We start from the raw sequence: 18,115 nt of genomic DNA on the forward strand, positions 1-18,115 counted from the left end.
GGTCACTAGGGGTCATCTGAGGTCAAGTGAGTAAAAACTGTTGTCTGGGCATGAAACTTGGTGGGTACAGTCAACATTTAAAGCCAAATTTTTGGAAGGTCATTTCGAGGCCAACAGGGGTCATCTGAGGTCAAATTAGTAAAAACTTTCAGATAGGCATGAAATTCGGTGGGTACAGTCAACATTTAAAGCCACATTTTTGGAAGGTCATTTCAGGGTCACCAGGGTCATCCGAGGTCAAATTAGTAAAACCTGTTGCATGGCCATGAGACTTGATGGGTACGGTCACCATCAGCCAGATAATCGTGCCCAGCCGATAACCACCAAATTCATTTACCTCGACCAAAAGTAATCGCGAAAGCAGGCGAGACTCGTGGTTCGAGAACCGCCTTGTTAAGTTTATGATGTTTATTTTTTAAACACGAAATAAAACAAAATTGACCGGGGGAGGAATTTACGGCTCATTCGCCGTGGACGGTCACATATTTCAATTCATTTTTATCTTCTAACAAATATATGTTGACGGAAACTCACTTATTATTATGTTGGATGTCTGGTGTAAATATGTTACAGATTTTACGTTATCAAACATTCGCTACTGGAAATAAAATGGGAATAGATTAGATAACAAAGACATGTTGCACTAATATAGTACACTAGATTTCGCGGTTCTCGGGTTGAGCGGTTCTCGTGATGGGCCTATCTCTAATTACCCAACACCTGTTACCCATAATACTTGTCCTGACCTTTCAAACTACTACGATATACGTCTCTCAATGATGTTAATCATGTCTTAAAAATAGGCCTATTGGTCCGATGAGATGCACCTGTTAGTCACTGTAATGCTTTCCGATGCTCGCACTGCGCCCGTCGGTACTCCCGCGCACTACGCGATAGCGCACCACTCGTACGCGATACGCACCGTGAGCATGTGTTATACGCACCGCGAGCACGCGTTAGCGAGCCACGCGCACGCGATAGCGCGCGGACAGAGGGACGGACGGACAGACACTCTGTGATTAGTATTATGATACATTAAAAGTCTATAGCGGCCCATACACACATAACGGTATCTGTGACTGCAAGTTTTGTTATTAATTGATCGTAGAATACTCCTAGTACAAATTAAATGTGTTTTTAGTCTACTTCATGACCCAGTAATGCCACAAATTAATGAAATGTCAAACATTAAAAAACCATTTTAATTGTACTCAGGATGTGAAGTTCATTTAAAATTTAAATCAATATTTTTATAGTTGGAGCTCTCATTAAGTCAATAATTGTGAAATTTTGTTAAAATTCTACAGCAAATTATGAGTGACATTGCGGTTCTTCCATTTGAAATACATACACCCTCTGGAAGATTGCACTTGTATCTCAATTCCAGTATACCTTATTGTCAATCCAGCTAGAAGTTTTTGCTAGTTTTACTTGAAATTCCATCTGAAGGTGCTGAAGGAATTTATAAAATCAAGTCAACACCTTTTCCACTTTTGATGGCTGAAAATGGTTGCATCTGGAATAATTTAATATTGAATTCAGAATTCCAAAATCTTCCACAGTGGGAGTGTGGTCTTTAAATAGAACAGCCCGTGCCATTGCATGTTTTGCCTACTGCGTACTTCAACAATCATTAATTAGTGATAAAAATCAAGTGTTCTGAAAATGCGATAATCATTTATAATTGTAATTTAAAATAGAAGATCTCTAATTTGATGTGTTTAATATTTCCATACTATTTTTTAATTTTCATCTGTGCTTGCTATTAAACCAATAAGTGATAATCTCAGTATTTTGCAGTTAATTTAGTAAAAAAGGGGCCAAACTCGTATCGCACTATGGTCATGTTTTTTGAGGTTGGCACCAAAAAAAGTGGAGCTGTCACATTTTGCTAAATCATTTTGTCTTATATTTTTTGCTAAAATGCGTCATGAACAAATGGTTTTGGTCTTATTTTGAAGAGAAATTGTTAATTTAAATGGATTAATAACAAACACAGTTGAACAAATGTATTAATTAATTAAAACAGCTTAATTAAGTTAATTAGCCAGGGGTGGAGCAGGAAGCGGAGGAGTAGGAAGTGGAGGAGTTCTGTGTAATAGGATGTTGGTGTGCATTAATAAAATTGATACACACTATGGTGCCTAGTAGAAGTAAAAATGCATTTGCATAGTGTTAATCTTATTTTTGAACTTTCTAACTGTAATTGCCTAATAGTTATTCTTAATAAACTTTAGTAAATTAAGGATTTAACAAGCTTTTAATTAATGCAGTGGAATGTGTGTCATGCAATCCAATGGGATTTAATTTTTTTTAAGGAATAAGAGGGCAACCCTTAGACTGTTTGTAGTGTCTTAAATAAACAGCATGTGATGAAATTCACTATTTCACTGTTTTAATTATTTAATGTAAATTAACATGAGACTGAATTCTTCCGGTTATGCATGCAAATAAGATGTTCAGGAAGCAGCAATATAGGCTTTCGTAGATAGATCTTTTAAATTGTTTTATCTTCGAAATATCTATTAGACCTTTAATTTATATAGACCTGATTTGTTTTATTTTAAAAGAAGCTGTAATGCATGTGAAATCTCATATACAGGAGTCCAGGAACGTACTAATTTCAGTTAACAAAATTTGGGAAGCTGTTGTATATTTTTTTAAAGAGGTTTCTTGGTAAATATAATAACTTAATTTTTTTATAATGATCGAAATAGTGAAATACTACACTATTTTTCCATCAAGTTTTTGCAATGTTGACTAGCGTCTTCAGCAGATGGTGATGCTGTGGTGATATCTTGTCACAAATGGATAGTCCTTTTGAATGATGTAATGGGCTATACCATTTAAAATCAACACTACCCCTGTGGAAAATTTAGCTAATGTTTTCCACAGAGGGAGTATGAGTTTCAAATAGAATAAACAATTGGGTAGCTTCCATTTGAAATACTCACCCCAGTTGTGGAAGATGAAGCTAAAGCCATAATACAGGGGGAGTGTGAGTTTCAAAATAATTAACCCTGACCAATTACATTTGAAAAACATACTCCCCCTTTGGAAGATATTTCCAAAATCTGCCACAGGGGTAGTGTGGATTTCAACTAGAATAACCCAATGTGATCTACCACTCGTATAACTTCATTTGTCTTGTATTTTATCCAGTCCCTGTGCAGTGAGGGGAAACCGTGGAAAGTCGACCTGAAACTCCCCAACGGCGACAGTCTCCGTCAACTCCTCTTAGACCATGGCTACGCACAGGAAGGCGGGGAATCCTCATCCAGTTTAGAGGAATTGGAAGAGGTCGAGTCCGAGGAAGAGACTGGCGATGGATCCTCCGGCATCTCCTCTTCGGCGGTTTCATCCAGTGCTACAGGTAGTGATGCTCCGTCACAAATTAACCAAGCTGGTGATGCAGTGGGTGTTGTAGAAAATATTGACCCACGCCAAATTGTTACACAGGATGTTGTTCTTGAGGAAGAGGAGGAGGAAGAGGATCGCAAGGACATTGATGTTAGGAAGTACATTCTGGCGGGAACAGGAATCACATATAAATCGATGCGATTACCGGACGCGGGAATCTATTTTGGAGCGCAGGTTACACAAGTGGATCAACCGGATCTGGTAAGATGATTTTTAAACCGTCAAGTTACTTAGTATGTGAAAACCAGTTTTGTTCACTATATTTTGCGATAGTGCCAGTGCTTACCTCTGCACCTATTGCATTTAAAATCCATATATTCCCCCCTCCCTCATAGAAGACATGGGGGTATAGACCAATCCAATTTCACACATTCCTACACCTCAGTGGCAGCCATGACTGGGTCCCCGCTGAGTATATCTCACCTGAAATGTGAAATAATAGGTGGGAATTTGGCGGGAATTTTAAACTGCATTCCATCACCCGTGTGACACGTCTACAAAAGCATGATGAAAGTTTACAACACAATACATTATAACATCAATTTTTTAAATGGCTTTAATCCACCCAATTGGGCAGTCACAACACCAGCTTGGTGCGCCGGGGTCCCAGTAATGGCCGCCCAAATCCTGACCATGACTTGGCTCGTATGGGCCTCTGTATTTTTCCTCAGGAGTTCTGCGCCCCTGGAAAAATACCTCGGCCCTCCAATTTCCCCCAATGACCTCAAAATAGATGGTGCACAGTTATTATTGTCTAATTAGTGGTAACATATTTATCAAGTTATTCTGCACAAAGGAGTGGTTTCCGAGCAATTGTACAATTAAAAAAAATGAATGACACTCATACCAACACACGCAATGTCTATCCTTGTTTAAGCTTAAATTTGAAACTAATTCCTTGCTTGGCCTACATGTCTTTATAATGTCTATCCTTGTTTAGGGTCAAATTTCAAACCAATTCATCGCTTAGGGTGTTACATGTTTTTATTTGAGTAAAATCCTCATTTGTGGTTAGTTTGACAAATTTTCGACATCCTAGATTAGGGTCATTTTTGAAAGTCAATTCATGCGGATGCTTACAACTTTTATACATAAGTGCCTCCCCCCCCGGCACTCAAGTTAGGAGTCAGTCCAAATGAAGACTCAGCCTGAATTTTGGTGATTCGATACAATGTAGATGTACAGAAAACATGAAGACTAACAAATATACGAGTCAAAATTGTGACAAATAGAAGTTATAAAATAATATTTTGGGTGGATTCTTTAATTTGCAGCTATACATCCAGATAGTGCCATCGCCAGCTGGGAACTCAGATCCAATGGTTCACAGATCAGCAGAGGAACTCTATATACTTGGTGAACTGATTAAGGACCTAAATAGAATGGCGCCTGAGTTGCCACGGCTACAGACCTCCAGTATGAAGCCAGGTAAGTGGAATGGGCTATTCCATTCAAAATCAACACTACCCCTGTGGAAGATTTTGGAAATATCTTCTACAGAGAGAGTACGAATTTCAAATGGAATTACACATTAACCAACTCTATTTGAAACTCACCCTCTCTGTGGAAGATTCATGTAGAATCTTTCTCAGAGGGTATATGAAGTTCAAATCGAGCTGCCTAATGTGCTTATTTCAGTTGAAATTCATACTCTCCCTGTCCATGTTATTTCTAAATGTATATCTCAAAGCGCTTGACAGTTTCAAAAACGAATGGGTTTTTTTTTTTTTAAGATTTCTTCAAACTTGATTTTGAATTAAGATGTCATTTGTGATTGTTCAAAAGTACACATCATAAAATTGTGGTTTATTTACCTGATTTAAATACAAATATCAATTAATTTATACCTATAATCAATTTAATTTTCTTCAAAATATTTCTCAGAATTTCCTGATTTTACAGCAAAAACTATGAAAAAATGAATTTGCAGTTTCAGCTGAAATGGATGTGTTACTAAGAATGAACACACGGCATTGCAACATAGCATTTTTTTAGCTTTATTAGGAGTGAGTGGGATTCACTTCTCTATTGAAGCGGATGTTCATCATGCTGTGTTCATTCATATGACATTTTGACTGTAGTATGTAGTCAAGTCATTGGGTTAACCTAAGGGTATATTAATGCTGCTGCTTAATGGCCCGTCACAATGAGTATTATACATACAGGGTGCCCCAGAAAAAATTACCGAGTAAATAAAATTGAACGTAAGTCGAGAAATAGATGTCAGAATCAAAAAATTTAAAATGTAGCGCAAAGCCTATTTTATTGTGCATCACATACGAAAATTTTATTTGATTCGGTTTACTGGTTGCAAAGAAATTAACGATTACATAATGCGCGCATCAATGCAGTTCATTCCAAGTTTGATCAACAGGCACTTTTTTCATACTCGCTCACCGCTTCCTAAAGTTTGTGTATCTCATTTAATTTAGTCCACATTATCTATTTTATAATCCGACGGTGTTATGCTATTCATGCTTTCACTGAAGACGAATAAAAGTTTGTCCGAAAACTTTGATTTCTCCAATTGGAAGCTTTCCAACTTGAATTTTTGTTAGGTTGTGCAAATATATTATATTTTAACTTTCCAAAGAACATTTGAGCCTAGAAAGACAATGATCAGGTTGCTTACAGCTTTGTGTGTGATTTTTTATACCAAGCGACAATAATGTTGGAAGTTTTAAAGTTAGACTTTGCATTAATTACAATTTCGTGGAAATATTCCAAAAACATTAATCTGTGTGAGAAAGATTTTAAGCCAGCTGGTATTCTGTATGCAATAATTCTTTATGCAACATTTATATCAACATTAACGAGCATACTGAGCATCATCTGACATGCAAGCTTTCATTTTCAATATCGTGGAGATTTTCAAATTTGAACACAACCTAATTAAATGTTTTGCAAGAAAGAATATTTAAAAAGAACGAAAAGGATTTCACTGAACAAAATATGAAGCAGATTGACAGTTAACCGCATTGGGTTGAATGATCTTTCTTTCAAACTTGGAATGAAGTGATTTAAGGCATGTGTTATGTAATCACTCATTTCTTCACAATCAGTCAAATGATTCCAGTAAAATTAGCGTTTAAACCGGGCACCGATAGTTCTATAGGACCAAATTCTATGTGGTGCCTTTAGACACTCTATTTTGCAAAAATATGATACATGCAGGCATGAGAATTTTCAGTTTAAAAACTGAATTCAGTTTTTTTTATAGTCAAAATTTCCGCAACTTTATTTAATTTCAGCCTGTTTTTGGTACTTTTTGCCCAATTTCACGCGCATTTTCAGTTTTTTCAGTTTTTTTTTTAGGAAAGTGCAGTCTCATGCCTGTACATGCTGGAAGTTTGGGTAAAAGAGGGCAAGCAGCTATCTAGCTGAATCTGTTGTCTGGAAGGCAATATTTTGACCCGCAAAATAGCCATATCAGGGAAAAGGACCTATTATCCTCAGTATTGAAACATTTGTAAACGTATTACAAATATGAAAATATGTTTTGTGTTGTATTGTTGCAGCCATTATCATGAAAGGCTTACACTTGAAACTTTTGTAATAAATATAAATATGGATGTTTTTATCAAAAGTTTTTCCTGACCAAATATCAAAACAAACATTAGCAGTGTGAACTAAGTCACTAGGAAAAGTTGGTAAAAATTGGGTGCAGTCATCCCCAAGCAAGATAAATAATTTCTCATCAATGTTGCTTGTAATAAACAATTCCCATACATATAATAGACCATTCCTTTCTAAACTTTCCTCCAATCTTTTGAACTCATTAGAACGAATATCATTGTACACTCGGCAAGAAAATATAAAGTGCCTAATATCTTCTATATACCCAAATCAATAATTTGCAAGATCACCTGATATAGGGAAGGTTTTTAACTTTTGTATGACACTTCATGGATCAATCTTGAGTCAGGTTTTTTTTTTTTCCTCCTTGAAAGTAGGTATTTCAGGATTGGTGATGGTTGTGGGATATCAGCATAAGAAAACATCATCATATGTCTCAGTACAACTTTGAAATCTGGATGTTTCATGGCATAGATTATGAAATTAATAACACTGTTGGCAAACGGAATACCTTTAACATAAAATACAATATGTTGAATAGCAGTGTTTGGAATTTCCCGCAGGAGGAGATATGGCATAAAACAAGCAACGAATGCAACGACAACCACAAAAAGGTTTTTGGTAATCTCAATCTCTTGTTTGGATATTTCTTTCTTTCTTCGAACTGCATTGGCGCTGTTGGGATCATGGCCCTCTTCGGTGATGACAAGCTCGGATGTTGAGTTTTGCATGCTGGTATTCAGTGAATCATCACTCACAGAAATTGCAGAGAACTGGGACAAATGTTCTTTCTGTTCACGAAAGTGTTTCTTGACGTATACATAGATCCAGATGTAACTTCCAACTATTGCTAGGAATGGGAATGCACAAAATGCAAGTAAAATAAGGGAGAATTCAACTGTATCTGTCGAATCGTCACAAGCCATATCGACTGTATTGTATCCATATCTAACAGATCCAGTCGCAAAATAGATAAGCAGACTAGCTGTCGGGACGACCCATGGTATCAGCACAAGAGTCACAAGCTTCCATGATGTAAATATCTTTGGGTACCACATGGGTTTTAAGATGTGGATGAGTCGATTTATACCAATCATACCCAGTGTCCACACGCTGGTTCCTATGAAAGCATATATTAGAAAGCCGGTAAGCTTACAAATCCAGTAGGCACCTGGTATTGGCCATCCATTTTTGCCAAGACTACCGACAATGTACCATATAAGAATAAAGGATGTCAACAGATCAGCTATGCTCAAACTTGTCACAAATGCGTTAGTTGATGTCTGGAGTTTTTTTGAGAAAGCCACTGCAGTGATTATCATAGAGTTCCCAATAAGTCCAGCGATAGCCACCAATCCTAGAAGGACTGCAAGAAGAATTTGTTCCCAGTATGAGACATTCGGGATGTCAACTGGCATGGGTGAGGCCGATGCATTGGTAGAGGTGTAGTTCACATTCATAGTAGTAATAAACTGCCTTGATTTGCCTGTTTTTTAAGGCTGTTTTCTTACTGAAGCTGAAGCTGACAGTTTATAACAGAGAATTGCAGGGCACATCCTCTTGGAGAAATCAAGATGAATAATATTATTCAATTACTAAACTCTTTACAGAAACAAGAGAAAGCTTTACACAGTGGTGGAAGTAAACTTGTGAAATGTTATCTGAATAGGTGGGGCTGACTGGCTGCACAGTTTCAGTTTCGCTTCACTGAACAATTGATATAGGGTTTTTATAAAATCATGATGCCAACTTGCTAGCAGACAAACTCAACACCTGTTCTTAACATATCACTAGAATGACTGGTGTCAAACAGGGCCACCAAACTCAGTAGCCTATTTGGGTTACATAATTTGAAGATTTTTACCAGAGCTTTTTTTTTGATAATTTTCTGCCTCATACAGATGTAATAATTTTACTGTAATTGCAAAAACTTACACATTATATTTTTTTCCTTCTGAAAGTGACATTTTTTTTACAATTTAGGTATTGCCCAGGTGTTTTTGTTTGTTTTTAATTTTCATGCACAATATTGTATACACAGTTAGGGGGAAAGTGTTTTTGTAATGGCGGGGAAATTTTTTTTTTTCATAATTATTTTAGTGATAGTGGGGAAAGTTTTTTCCTCCTCAGTCATATATATAGTAGGAGAAGTTTTTTTTTAAACTTCCAGTCCCCCCAAGTCAAACAGTGCATCTCTTATAGCCTGGGTTTACACTGTTTTTCAATTATTTTGACTACTATTTCCTATTTTGATCAATATTATTCTTGCTAATAGAAACCACCATGATTCCAGTAGTTTCCTGACCCATAGAAAATATTGGTTGAGAGGAAAATTGGGCTTCTGACTTTTTTTATTATTTTACACTGCTAATCAAGCTGAACATGTTGGACAACCCTGGTGCCATATGCATGGAGCTATTCACTTGTGATAATAATGAGACTTTGTTTGGTTGAACTTTAGAGTCATTCATTGGTATTCAATCTAATTATAAATCGGTATAGATAAGTGTGCATATAAATATGTGACCATCCAGCACAACTGAGCCCGGATGTTGCCAGTGCCACTATTGAGATATGCTCCATTGAACATAACAATAAACAATAGGAAACAAAGGATTTATTGACTGTTTTATTGATTTTTCACTACTTAAATGTCAAGTACTATAGACATGATATACATCATTTTAAAGCTAATTTCAAGCAGAATATTTTGGTTGAATATCTCAAAAATGATGATTGGCGACTTCAGGGCTCAGTTGTGCTGGATGGTCACATATATGAAGTGCAACATAACCAAATTGTATCCTGGTTTACTTTTGCGGGTAGAGAACAAAACCTTTAACAAGGCCAATATGTTTTATGTTTAGAGGTTAAGGCAAAAAAAAAAAGTTTGTCTCAAAACTCACGAGAAATTTAAAAACAAATGCGAAATGCAATTTTTTTTTTTTTTTTTTTATTCCGACTTTTTTCATGGTATTTTGAGAAAAAGTCTGATTTTCACCGATTTTTCTGAAAAACTTTTTTTGAAATAAAAAAAATTTCCGCATTTGTTTTTGTCAAATCGTGGATTTTACAAATGCTGCATAAGCTTTGAGATGAATTTTTTTTTTTGGCCTAATGACTGCGCATCAGTTGTTTTGAGTGTATTGTGAAATATCTAAACATTGTGCTTTGGACCTCGGAATATCCCTCGGTCGAGGGATATTCCGAGGTCCAAAGCACAATGTTTAGATATTTCACAATACAGCTCAACTTACCGTACTTTGCCTAACCAGACAGTCCATGCCAAAATTGTTACTACACCTTTACATTTCATCGAATCTCTTTTTGATGTCTGTCATTTTGAACATCACACTTGAAAGGTGTATATGCTATATAGAAACTTTATTTTGCAATTTCATAATTTGCATATTATTAGCATATTTGCAAGAAAAAACATGAAAATCAATAAATACCTATATTTTTCACAATTTCAATATTTTATTAGAAATTAAGCATGTAGGCCGTTTGTTATGACTTGATGAATGAAGCTGTTAAAACAGATTTTGATATTTTTGCTTATTTTTTCTTTTTTGCCCCAAAATGTGTAAAAATCAACATTTTTTGGATGACCTATATTTTCTTTGAATATTTATCAAATTTCTTAATTTAGGTATAATACAGTGCAGAAAAAGATGTCAAAAAATCTGTTAAAACAGATTTCCAATAAATTGTTCCATTTTCCATTTTGGGTTAAATACTCAATTTTCATGCGCGGGATATTTGAAACATAAAATGAAAACATGTCCATTGCACTTTTTCCTCGAGATGTAAGCCTACTATATATCAAGGTTACGGATATATTATAATCCCTTCTTATCTTCACTGATCCATCAGATACCTATTGTTATGAATGATCAATGAAAAGGTTCAGAACTGGGCTACTAACGGTCTGTCAAGTATCTATAGTTATTTTCATGACTGTGTCAACTCAAAAATCATGCAAGGTCGAATGTAGGAAAAGTATGATCAGTTGAGCTGTACCTGAAAAATAACTGATGCAAAGTCATTAACCTCATTCATAACCGTCCCTTTTCACTTTTTAAAATGCAATTTACGTCACATTTTCTTCTTTTAATTTGAAAACAGAACACAATTTTAACTTTATCTGTCGTTTTCCCTGTAAAAAATCGAATAGCCCATTAAGGAAGTACCGCTAGCGACCAATCACATTAGCACGCAATCATGCGATGTCCAAATATGGCGGCCAGCGTCCGCGTAAATTGTTCGAACGCGTAACACGTCGGACATGTTTCACGCTTCAATGAGCAATCTTTTATTTTCAAGAAAATATTCTAGTTGTGTCAGGTTCTTTAGTTTTTGAAGCGAGGATTTGACTGTCAGATTTATCCAAACCAAAAATTACAAGATATATGAAATACAAAATGTTTTTAACTTTCCTGTGATACTTCATTGATCAATCTTGAGTCAGGTTTTTAGTTCCTCCTTGAAAGTAGGTATTTCAGGATTGGTGATGGTTGTGGGATATCAGCATAAGAAAACATCATCATATGTCTCAGTACAACTTTGAAATCTGGATGCTTCATTGCATAGATTATGAAATTAAAAACACTGTTGGCAAATGGAATACCTTTAGCATAAAATGCAATATGTTGAATAGTGATGTTTGGAATTGACCGTAAGATGAGGTATGGGATAAAACAAGCGAAGAATGCAATGACAACCACAAAGAGGTTTTTGGTAATCGCAATCTCTTGTTTGGATATCTGTTTCCTTCTTCGAACTGCATTGGCACTGTTGGGATCATGGCCGTTTTGGGCGGTGGTAAGCTGTGGTTGGGAGTTTTGCATGCCAGGACTCTGTGAATTATCAGTCATAGTAATGGCAGAAATCAATTGTTTTTTCTGTGCCCGAAAGTGTTTCTTGACATACACATAGATCCAGATGTAGCTTCCCACTATTGCTAGGAATGGGAATGCACAAAATGCAAGTAAAATAAGGGAGAATTCAACTGTATCTGTCGAATCAGCACAAACCATGTCTGCTTGATTGTATCCATAACTAACAGATCCAGTCGCAAAATAGATAAGCAAACTAGCTGCTGGGATGACCCACGGTATCAGCACAAGAGTTACAAGTTTCCATGACGTAAATATCTTATTGTACCAAATTGGTTTTGTGATGTGGATGAGTCTATTTACACCAATCATACCCAATGTCCACACGCTGGTTCCTATGAAATCATATACCAGAAAGCCTGTAAGCTGACAAATCCAGTAGGCCCCTGGTATTGGCCATTCATTTTTGCCAAGACTACCAACAATGTACCATATGAGAATAAAGGATGTCAGCAGATCAGCTACGCCTAAACTTGTCACAAATGCATTGGTTGGAGTCTGGAGTTTTTTTGAGAAAGCCACTGCAGCAATTATCAAAGAGTTTCCAACAAGTCCAGCGATAGCCACCAATCCTAGAAGGACTGCAAGAAAAATTTGTTCCCAATATGAAACATTCACAATGTAAACTGACAAGGGTGAGGCCGTTGCACTGGTAGAGGTATTGTTCACATTCATAGTTGTAATATTTTTCAATAATATACGTAATAAACAGCCTTGATTTGCCAGTTTTTGAAGGTTGTTTTCTTACTGAAGCTGAAGCTGGGAGTTGATGACAGAGAATTGAAGAAATTAATATTATTCAATTAATAAACACTTTACAGAGAATGCTTTACACAGTGATGGAAGTGAATTTCTCCTATGAAAGAGTGTGAAATATTAGCTGAATAGGTGGGTATGCATGGCTGCACAGTTTGGTTTTTGCTTTGCTGAAAAATTGATATAGGGTTTTAATAAAATCATGATGCCAATGTGCTAGCAGACAAACTCAGCACTGCATGGTTCTTACCTTATCACTAGAATGACTGGTGTCAAACAGGGCAACCAAACTCACTATTTTCAGAAGCCCATTTGGGTGATATTGGAAGATTTTTACCAGAATTCTTTTGATAATTTCCTGCCTTATGCAGACATAATAATTTTACTGTAATAGCAAAATTTTACGCATTATATTTTCAGCCTGATATGGAGCTTTTTCTTTTTAGGGAAACACCATTTGATTTTCTTGATGCTGGAAGTTGAGGTCAGGCAAGGTTTTTTTCCTGCTGAAGGTGGAATTTTTTTTACACTAGATATTGCCCAGGTGTTATTCTGCATGTTTCTACTGGGGAACGGTTGGCGGGTAATGCAGTTTAGTTTAGAGTGTTACCGGTTAATGTTGTTACGAGTTGTACTTGACTCAAGGCCAAAATCACCTTTTACCCGAACTCACACGAATGCACAACACAAATACACTGTTTGATTTTAAGCTAACAAATCTAAGTCTTTAATTGAAAATAGAGTATGCTTGGTACATATAACAACAATTACAATAAAATCACACAATCAGTTTTATTATATCGGTACTTAACCAGCGGTCTTCTTGTTGGTGATTCTAGAGTTCTTGCAATGTTCTGGACGACTGATGTAATATATCCTTATTCACTTGTTCTGCGAAAATCAGCGAAGTCCATCGTACACTTGCATTTATAAATCCTTGCACATAAAATCCTCATACGAAAATGATGATGCTTCCTCCAATCTCCTTTAGCTGCTATCTCCACAAATATATCTCCCGTGGCGCTGCTTTCTCCACGAATGTATCTCCTTGCGCTTGCTTTCTCCAAAAATGGTGTTTCTTTCACCATTCTCTCTTTCTCCAGGGAACAGGTTTCTTTAACACAGCTCCGCTGTTTTTTGACAGATGCGTGGCCTTCACAAACCCAGCAAACTCCAGCAATTTGACAGAAGAACTTTTAATCCTTTGATGAGGAAGAGCACTTTTGTGTGCTCGCTGTCTTCTTCGTTGCTGTATTAAAATTAGCTCAATTATTGGCTATATAAACTGGTTAAAATGTACTTCTTTTTTGAAGCACGAAGACCATCACACACATGTGGAGTTTTCAATCTCCCATGGCATTCTGTAAAGTCCCAACAAAAGCCTTCAGCTTTTTATATCAGTACTCATGCAAAAAATCCCATCATCTATTAATAAACCATTACTTCAATCACATTTTCACAACATTGCTGCAATCTTGGGATTTCCCAATATTAATTATACACATTCACCTTTCAGATTACATCACTTCCTGGGGGGTTTTCCTGACTATGGTGCAATATACTGAACTGGGAATTTCCAAGTTCCAAACATAGATCTGACTTTGTTTACAATAATTTGGGGAATTCCAAAATACAAGGGGTTTCCCATCTCATGAAATACTTTCAGCTTGTAAACAAAGTTAAATAATTAAATTAAATCAAATTACTCAGGGCACATCACACCTCCCCTTAAAAGAAGAAAGTTCGAATGTAATGAAAACTTTCTTAAATGTTTTCTTCTTTTACATCAACTTCAACATTTATCAACTTTGAGTATTTAACTCATCATACACAGTGACTACTTGTCACATACAACTTCCCTTTTAAAGGAAATTTTTGTTTATCAGCCCTTTTTATGCAATTCTGGACAGGGCATCAGCCATTACATTGTCTTTTCCCTTAATATGTTTGATGTCCAGATTGTACTCTTGCAAGGTCAAACTCCACCTCACCAGTCTTTGGTTTTTGTTCTTCATCCTGTTGATGAAGGTGAGGGGATTGTGATCTGTGAAAACAAGCACAGGGTATACTGTGGTACCCAAATACACATCAAAATGTAGCAATGCCAATAGCAATGCTAGACACTCCTTCTCAATTGTGGAGTAATTTCTCTGGTGCTTGTTGAATTTCCTTGAAAAGTAACAAATGGGGTGATCTATTTGATCTTCACCCTCTTGCATCACAACACCTCCACAGCCTATGTCACTGGCATCAACAGTCAACTTGAACTGCTTCTGAAAATCAGGTGCAGTAAGCACTGGTGAACTCATGAGTATCGATTTGACTTTGTGAAAAGCATTTTCACACTGTTCTGACCAAATGAATTTTGCATCTTTCTTCAACAAATCAGTCAAAGGACTTGCTATCTCTGAAAAGTTTGGGCAGAACTTTCTATAATAGCCAACCATTCCTAGAAATCTCATGAGTGCCTTCTTATTTACAGGTGTGGGGTATTGCTCAATTGCTTCAACTTTGGCTTTGATAGGTTTCACCTGACCTTGACCTACAACATATCCCAAGTATGTGACTGTGGCATGGCAAAACTCACTTTTTACCAGGTTGACTGTCAATTGTACTTCTGACAGCTTCTTAAACAATTGATGGAGTTGTTCCATGTGTTGTTCCCAAGTTTGACTGTAAACAATCAAATCATCTACATACGCTTCACATCCCTCTATGTCTGCCACAATTTGGTTCACCATTCTCTGAAATGTTGCTGGGGCATTTTTCAAACCGAATGGCATAACTTTGTACTGGTAAAGACCAAATGGTGTACAAAAAGCAGAAATCTCTTTGGCACGGTCTGTGAGTGGAACCTGCCAGTACCCTTTCAAAAGATCAAATTTGCTAACAAATTTTGCATTCCCAATTTTGTCTATGCAATCATCAATTCTTGGAATTGGGTGCGAGTCTGTCTTTGAATGAACATTTGCAGCTCTCATGTTCATGCGACCAATCGGTATGAACCATCAGGCTTGGGAACAAGAATACATGGTGAACTCCACTCACTACTACTTGGTTCTATGATATCATTGTCTAGCATATAATTAATCTCATTTTTGAGATGTTCCATTTTCAATGGATTGACTCTGTAAGGATGCTGCTTGATTGGTTTTGTATCACCAACATCTACATCATGAAATGCAGCATTTGTTCTACTTGGCGTATCAGGAAATATATTGTCAAATTTGTGAATCAAATTTGCAATTTGACTTTGTTGATCTTGAGAAAGATGACCTAACTTTGAGTCCAAATTAGTGAGCACATCAGAATTGTTCAATTTTACATTATACTCTTTGTGCTCTAGCTCTTTATCCTGGTCAAATGTGACATCAGAATTGTCATCTTTACTCTTGTCTACATTGGCGATTTTGTCTACATCGGCATGTTTGTCTACATTATCAGCATGTTTTACTGTACACACAGGTTTTGGAATGCCACTGTCACCTCTTTCAACATACTCTTTGAGCATATTTATGTGGCATAACTGCCTGCTCTTAAGGCGTCTACCAGGAGTCTTGATAATATAATCTACTTCACCCACTTTTGACTCCACTTCACATGGACCATGATATCTGGCTTGTAATGGGTGTCCTGGAATTGGAAACAGCACTAGAACTTTGTCACCTGGTTTGAACACTCTCTCTTTGGCATGTTTATCATACCATTGTTTCATTTTGGCCTGACCCTGTTTCAAGTTTTCTTTGGCGATATCAGTTACTCTGTTAAGCCTATGCTTAAAATTGGAGACATAATCCAACAAATTGATATCTGATTTCTCATTGAGCCACTTTTCTTTCAACAACTTTAAGGGTCCAGCGTACTGTGTGTCCAAACACTAACTCAAAAGGACTAAATCCTAAAGTTTCCTGAACAGCTTCCCTAGCAGCAAACAACAACAAGTGTACTCCCTCATCCCAGTCCCTCTGAAATTCCAAACAGTATGTCCTGATCATGTTTTTCAATGTTTGGTGGAACCTTTCTAGTGCACCTTGTGATTCTGGATGGTAAGCAGTTGAGGTGTACTGTTCTATACCTAATTGATACATGACCTGCTGAAATACTCCAGAAGTAAAGTTTGATCCTTGGTCTGACTGTATGGACTTGGGGAGCCCCACAAATGTGAAGAACTTGGTTAAAGCTTTCACTATTGTCACTGCTTTAATATTTCTCAAGGGTATGGCTTCAGGAAAGCGTGTTGACGCGCACATAATTGTCAGAAGGTACTGATTTCCTGACTTAGTCTTTGGTAGGGGGCCTACACAATCAATAATAACCCTACTAAATGGTTCATCAAAGGCTGGAATTGGCTTTAATGGAGCAGGAGGTATTTTCTGATTTGGCTTCCCTACTACTTGGCATATGTGACATGTTTTGCAATATTCAGAAACATCTTTTCTGAGAGTGGGCCACCAGAAATGTCTCAGAATTCTTTCATGAGTTTTCTTAACACCCAAATGCCCTGCCATGGGACTATCATGTGCTATGTTAATTACTTCAGTGTGGTAGACTTTTGGTACCACAATTTGGTGCACTACCTTCCACTCTTCATCGGCAGGTGCATCAAGGGGGCGCCATTTTCTCATTAGCACACCATCCTGTTTGTAAAAACAGACAGAATTTTGTCCTGCTTCTTCTAGGGTCAATGCCCTTTGATTGATCTCTTTGAGTTCTGGGTCATTTTGTTGCTCCAGAATCAGCTTGTCATGACTTAATGGGTCTTTCATGGTTTCCTCAATTTGTTCATGCTCAGAGGCTGTGTCATTTTGAGGGGTCTTTTTATCCCCTGGAGAAGGAAGTTTATCTTCTTTCTCATTCAACTTTGACACAAGAGTGTCTTCCAAATTGTAGCCTATGTCATCAATTTGGTTGTCCTCAATTGTTTCTAATGAGGCCTTCTTACTCATTGCCCGTGTCACTGCACATGCAGGAAATATCTCCTCTTCCTCACTATTATCATCCTGTATACAGGGCTTATCTGTGACTATTGGGTCAGGAAAAACCTTCCCCCCTGCCAAATCATTTCCTAGCAACATGGACACTCCTTTGACTGGCAATTCATGTCTAACTCCTATGGTTACAGGACCAGAAACCAAGTCAGATGTCAAGTTAATTTTGTGGAGAGGTACACTAATTATTTCCATCCCAATACCCTGGATCAAAGCATTACCTGCTGAACTAGCCTCATTAAAGGGCAAAGTTCCTTCCAGAATCATAGACCGTGCACAACACGTATCTCGCACAATCTTGATGGGCTTTGGACTACCATTCTCACCAAGTGATACTACTCCCTCTAACACAAATGGTTCAAATTCTTCACACACCTTGTCTGTCTCACCTCCCTTTTGTGGGAATTCTTGTTTCTTGATTTGACTGACTTTTTTCTTTGACTCAAGTGACACTGCACATCCCACAGTATTACTAGC

The 18,115-nt window shown here is 37.0% G+C and overlaps 1 protein-coding gene across 1 annotated transcript in view; it reads left to right on the plus strand.

Annotated features, from left to right (window-relative positions):
• Positions 1 to 18,115, plus strand: part of LOC140140418 (RING finger protein 17-like) — a 316,068-nt gene that overhangs the window by 119,080 nt on the left and 178,873 nt on the right. Inside the window, exons 25-26 of the mRNA XM_072162178.1 lie at positions 3,163 to 3,621; positions 4,695 to 4,848. Coding sequence (XP_072018279.1) covers positions 3,163 to 3,621; positions 4,695 to 4,848 — 613 coding nt within the window. The remainder of the gene's footprint in view (positions 1 to 3,162; positions 3,622 to 4,694; positions 4,849 to 18,115) is intronic.

Source organism: Amphiura filiformis, chromosome 19 (genome assembly GCF_039555335.1).
Source record: "Amphiura filiformis chromosome 19, Afil_fr2py, whole genome shotgun sequence".
Lineage (NCBI taxonomy): Eukaryota > Metazoa > Echinodermata > Ophiuroidea > Amphilepidida > Amphiuridae > Amphiura > Amphiura filiformis.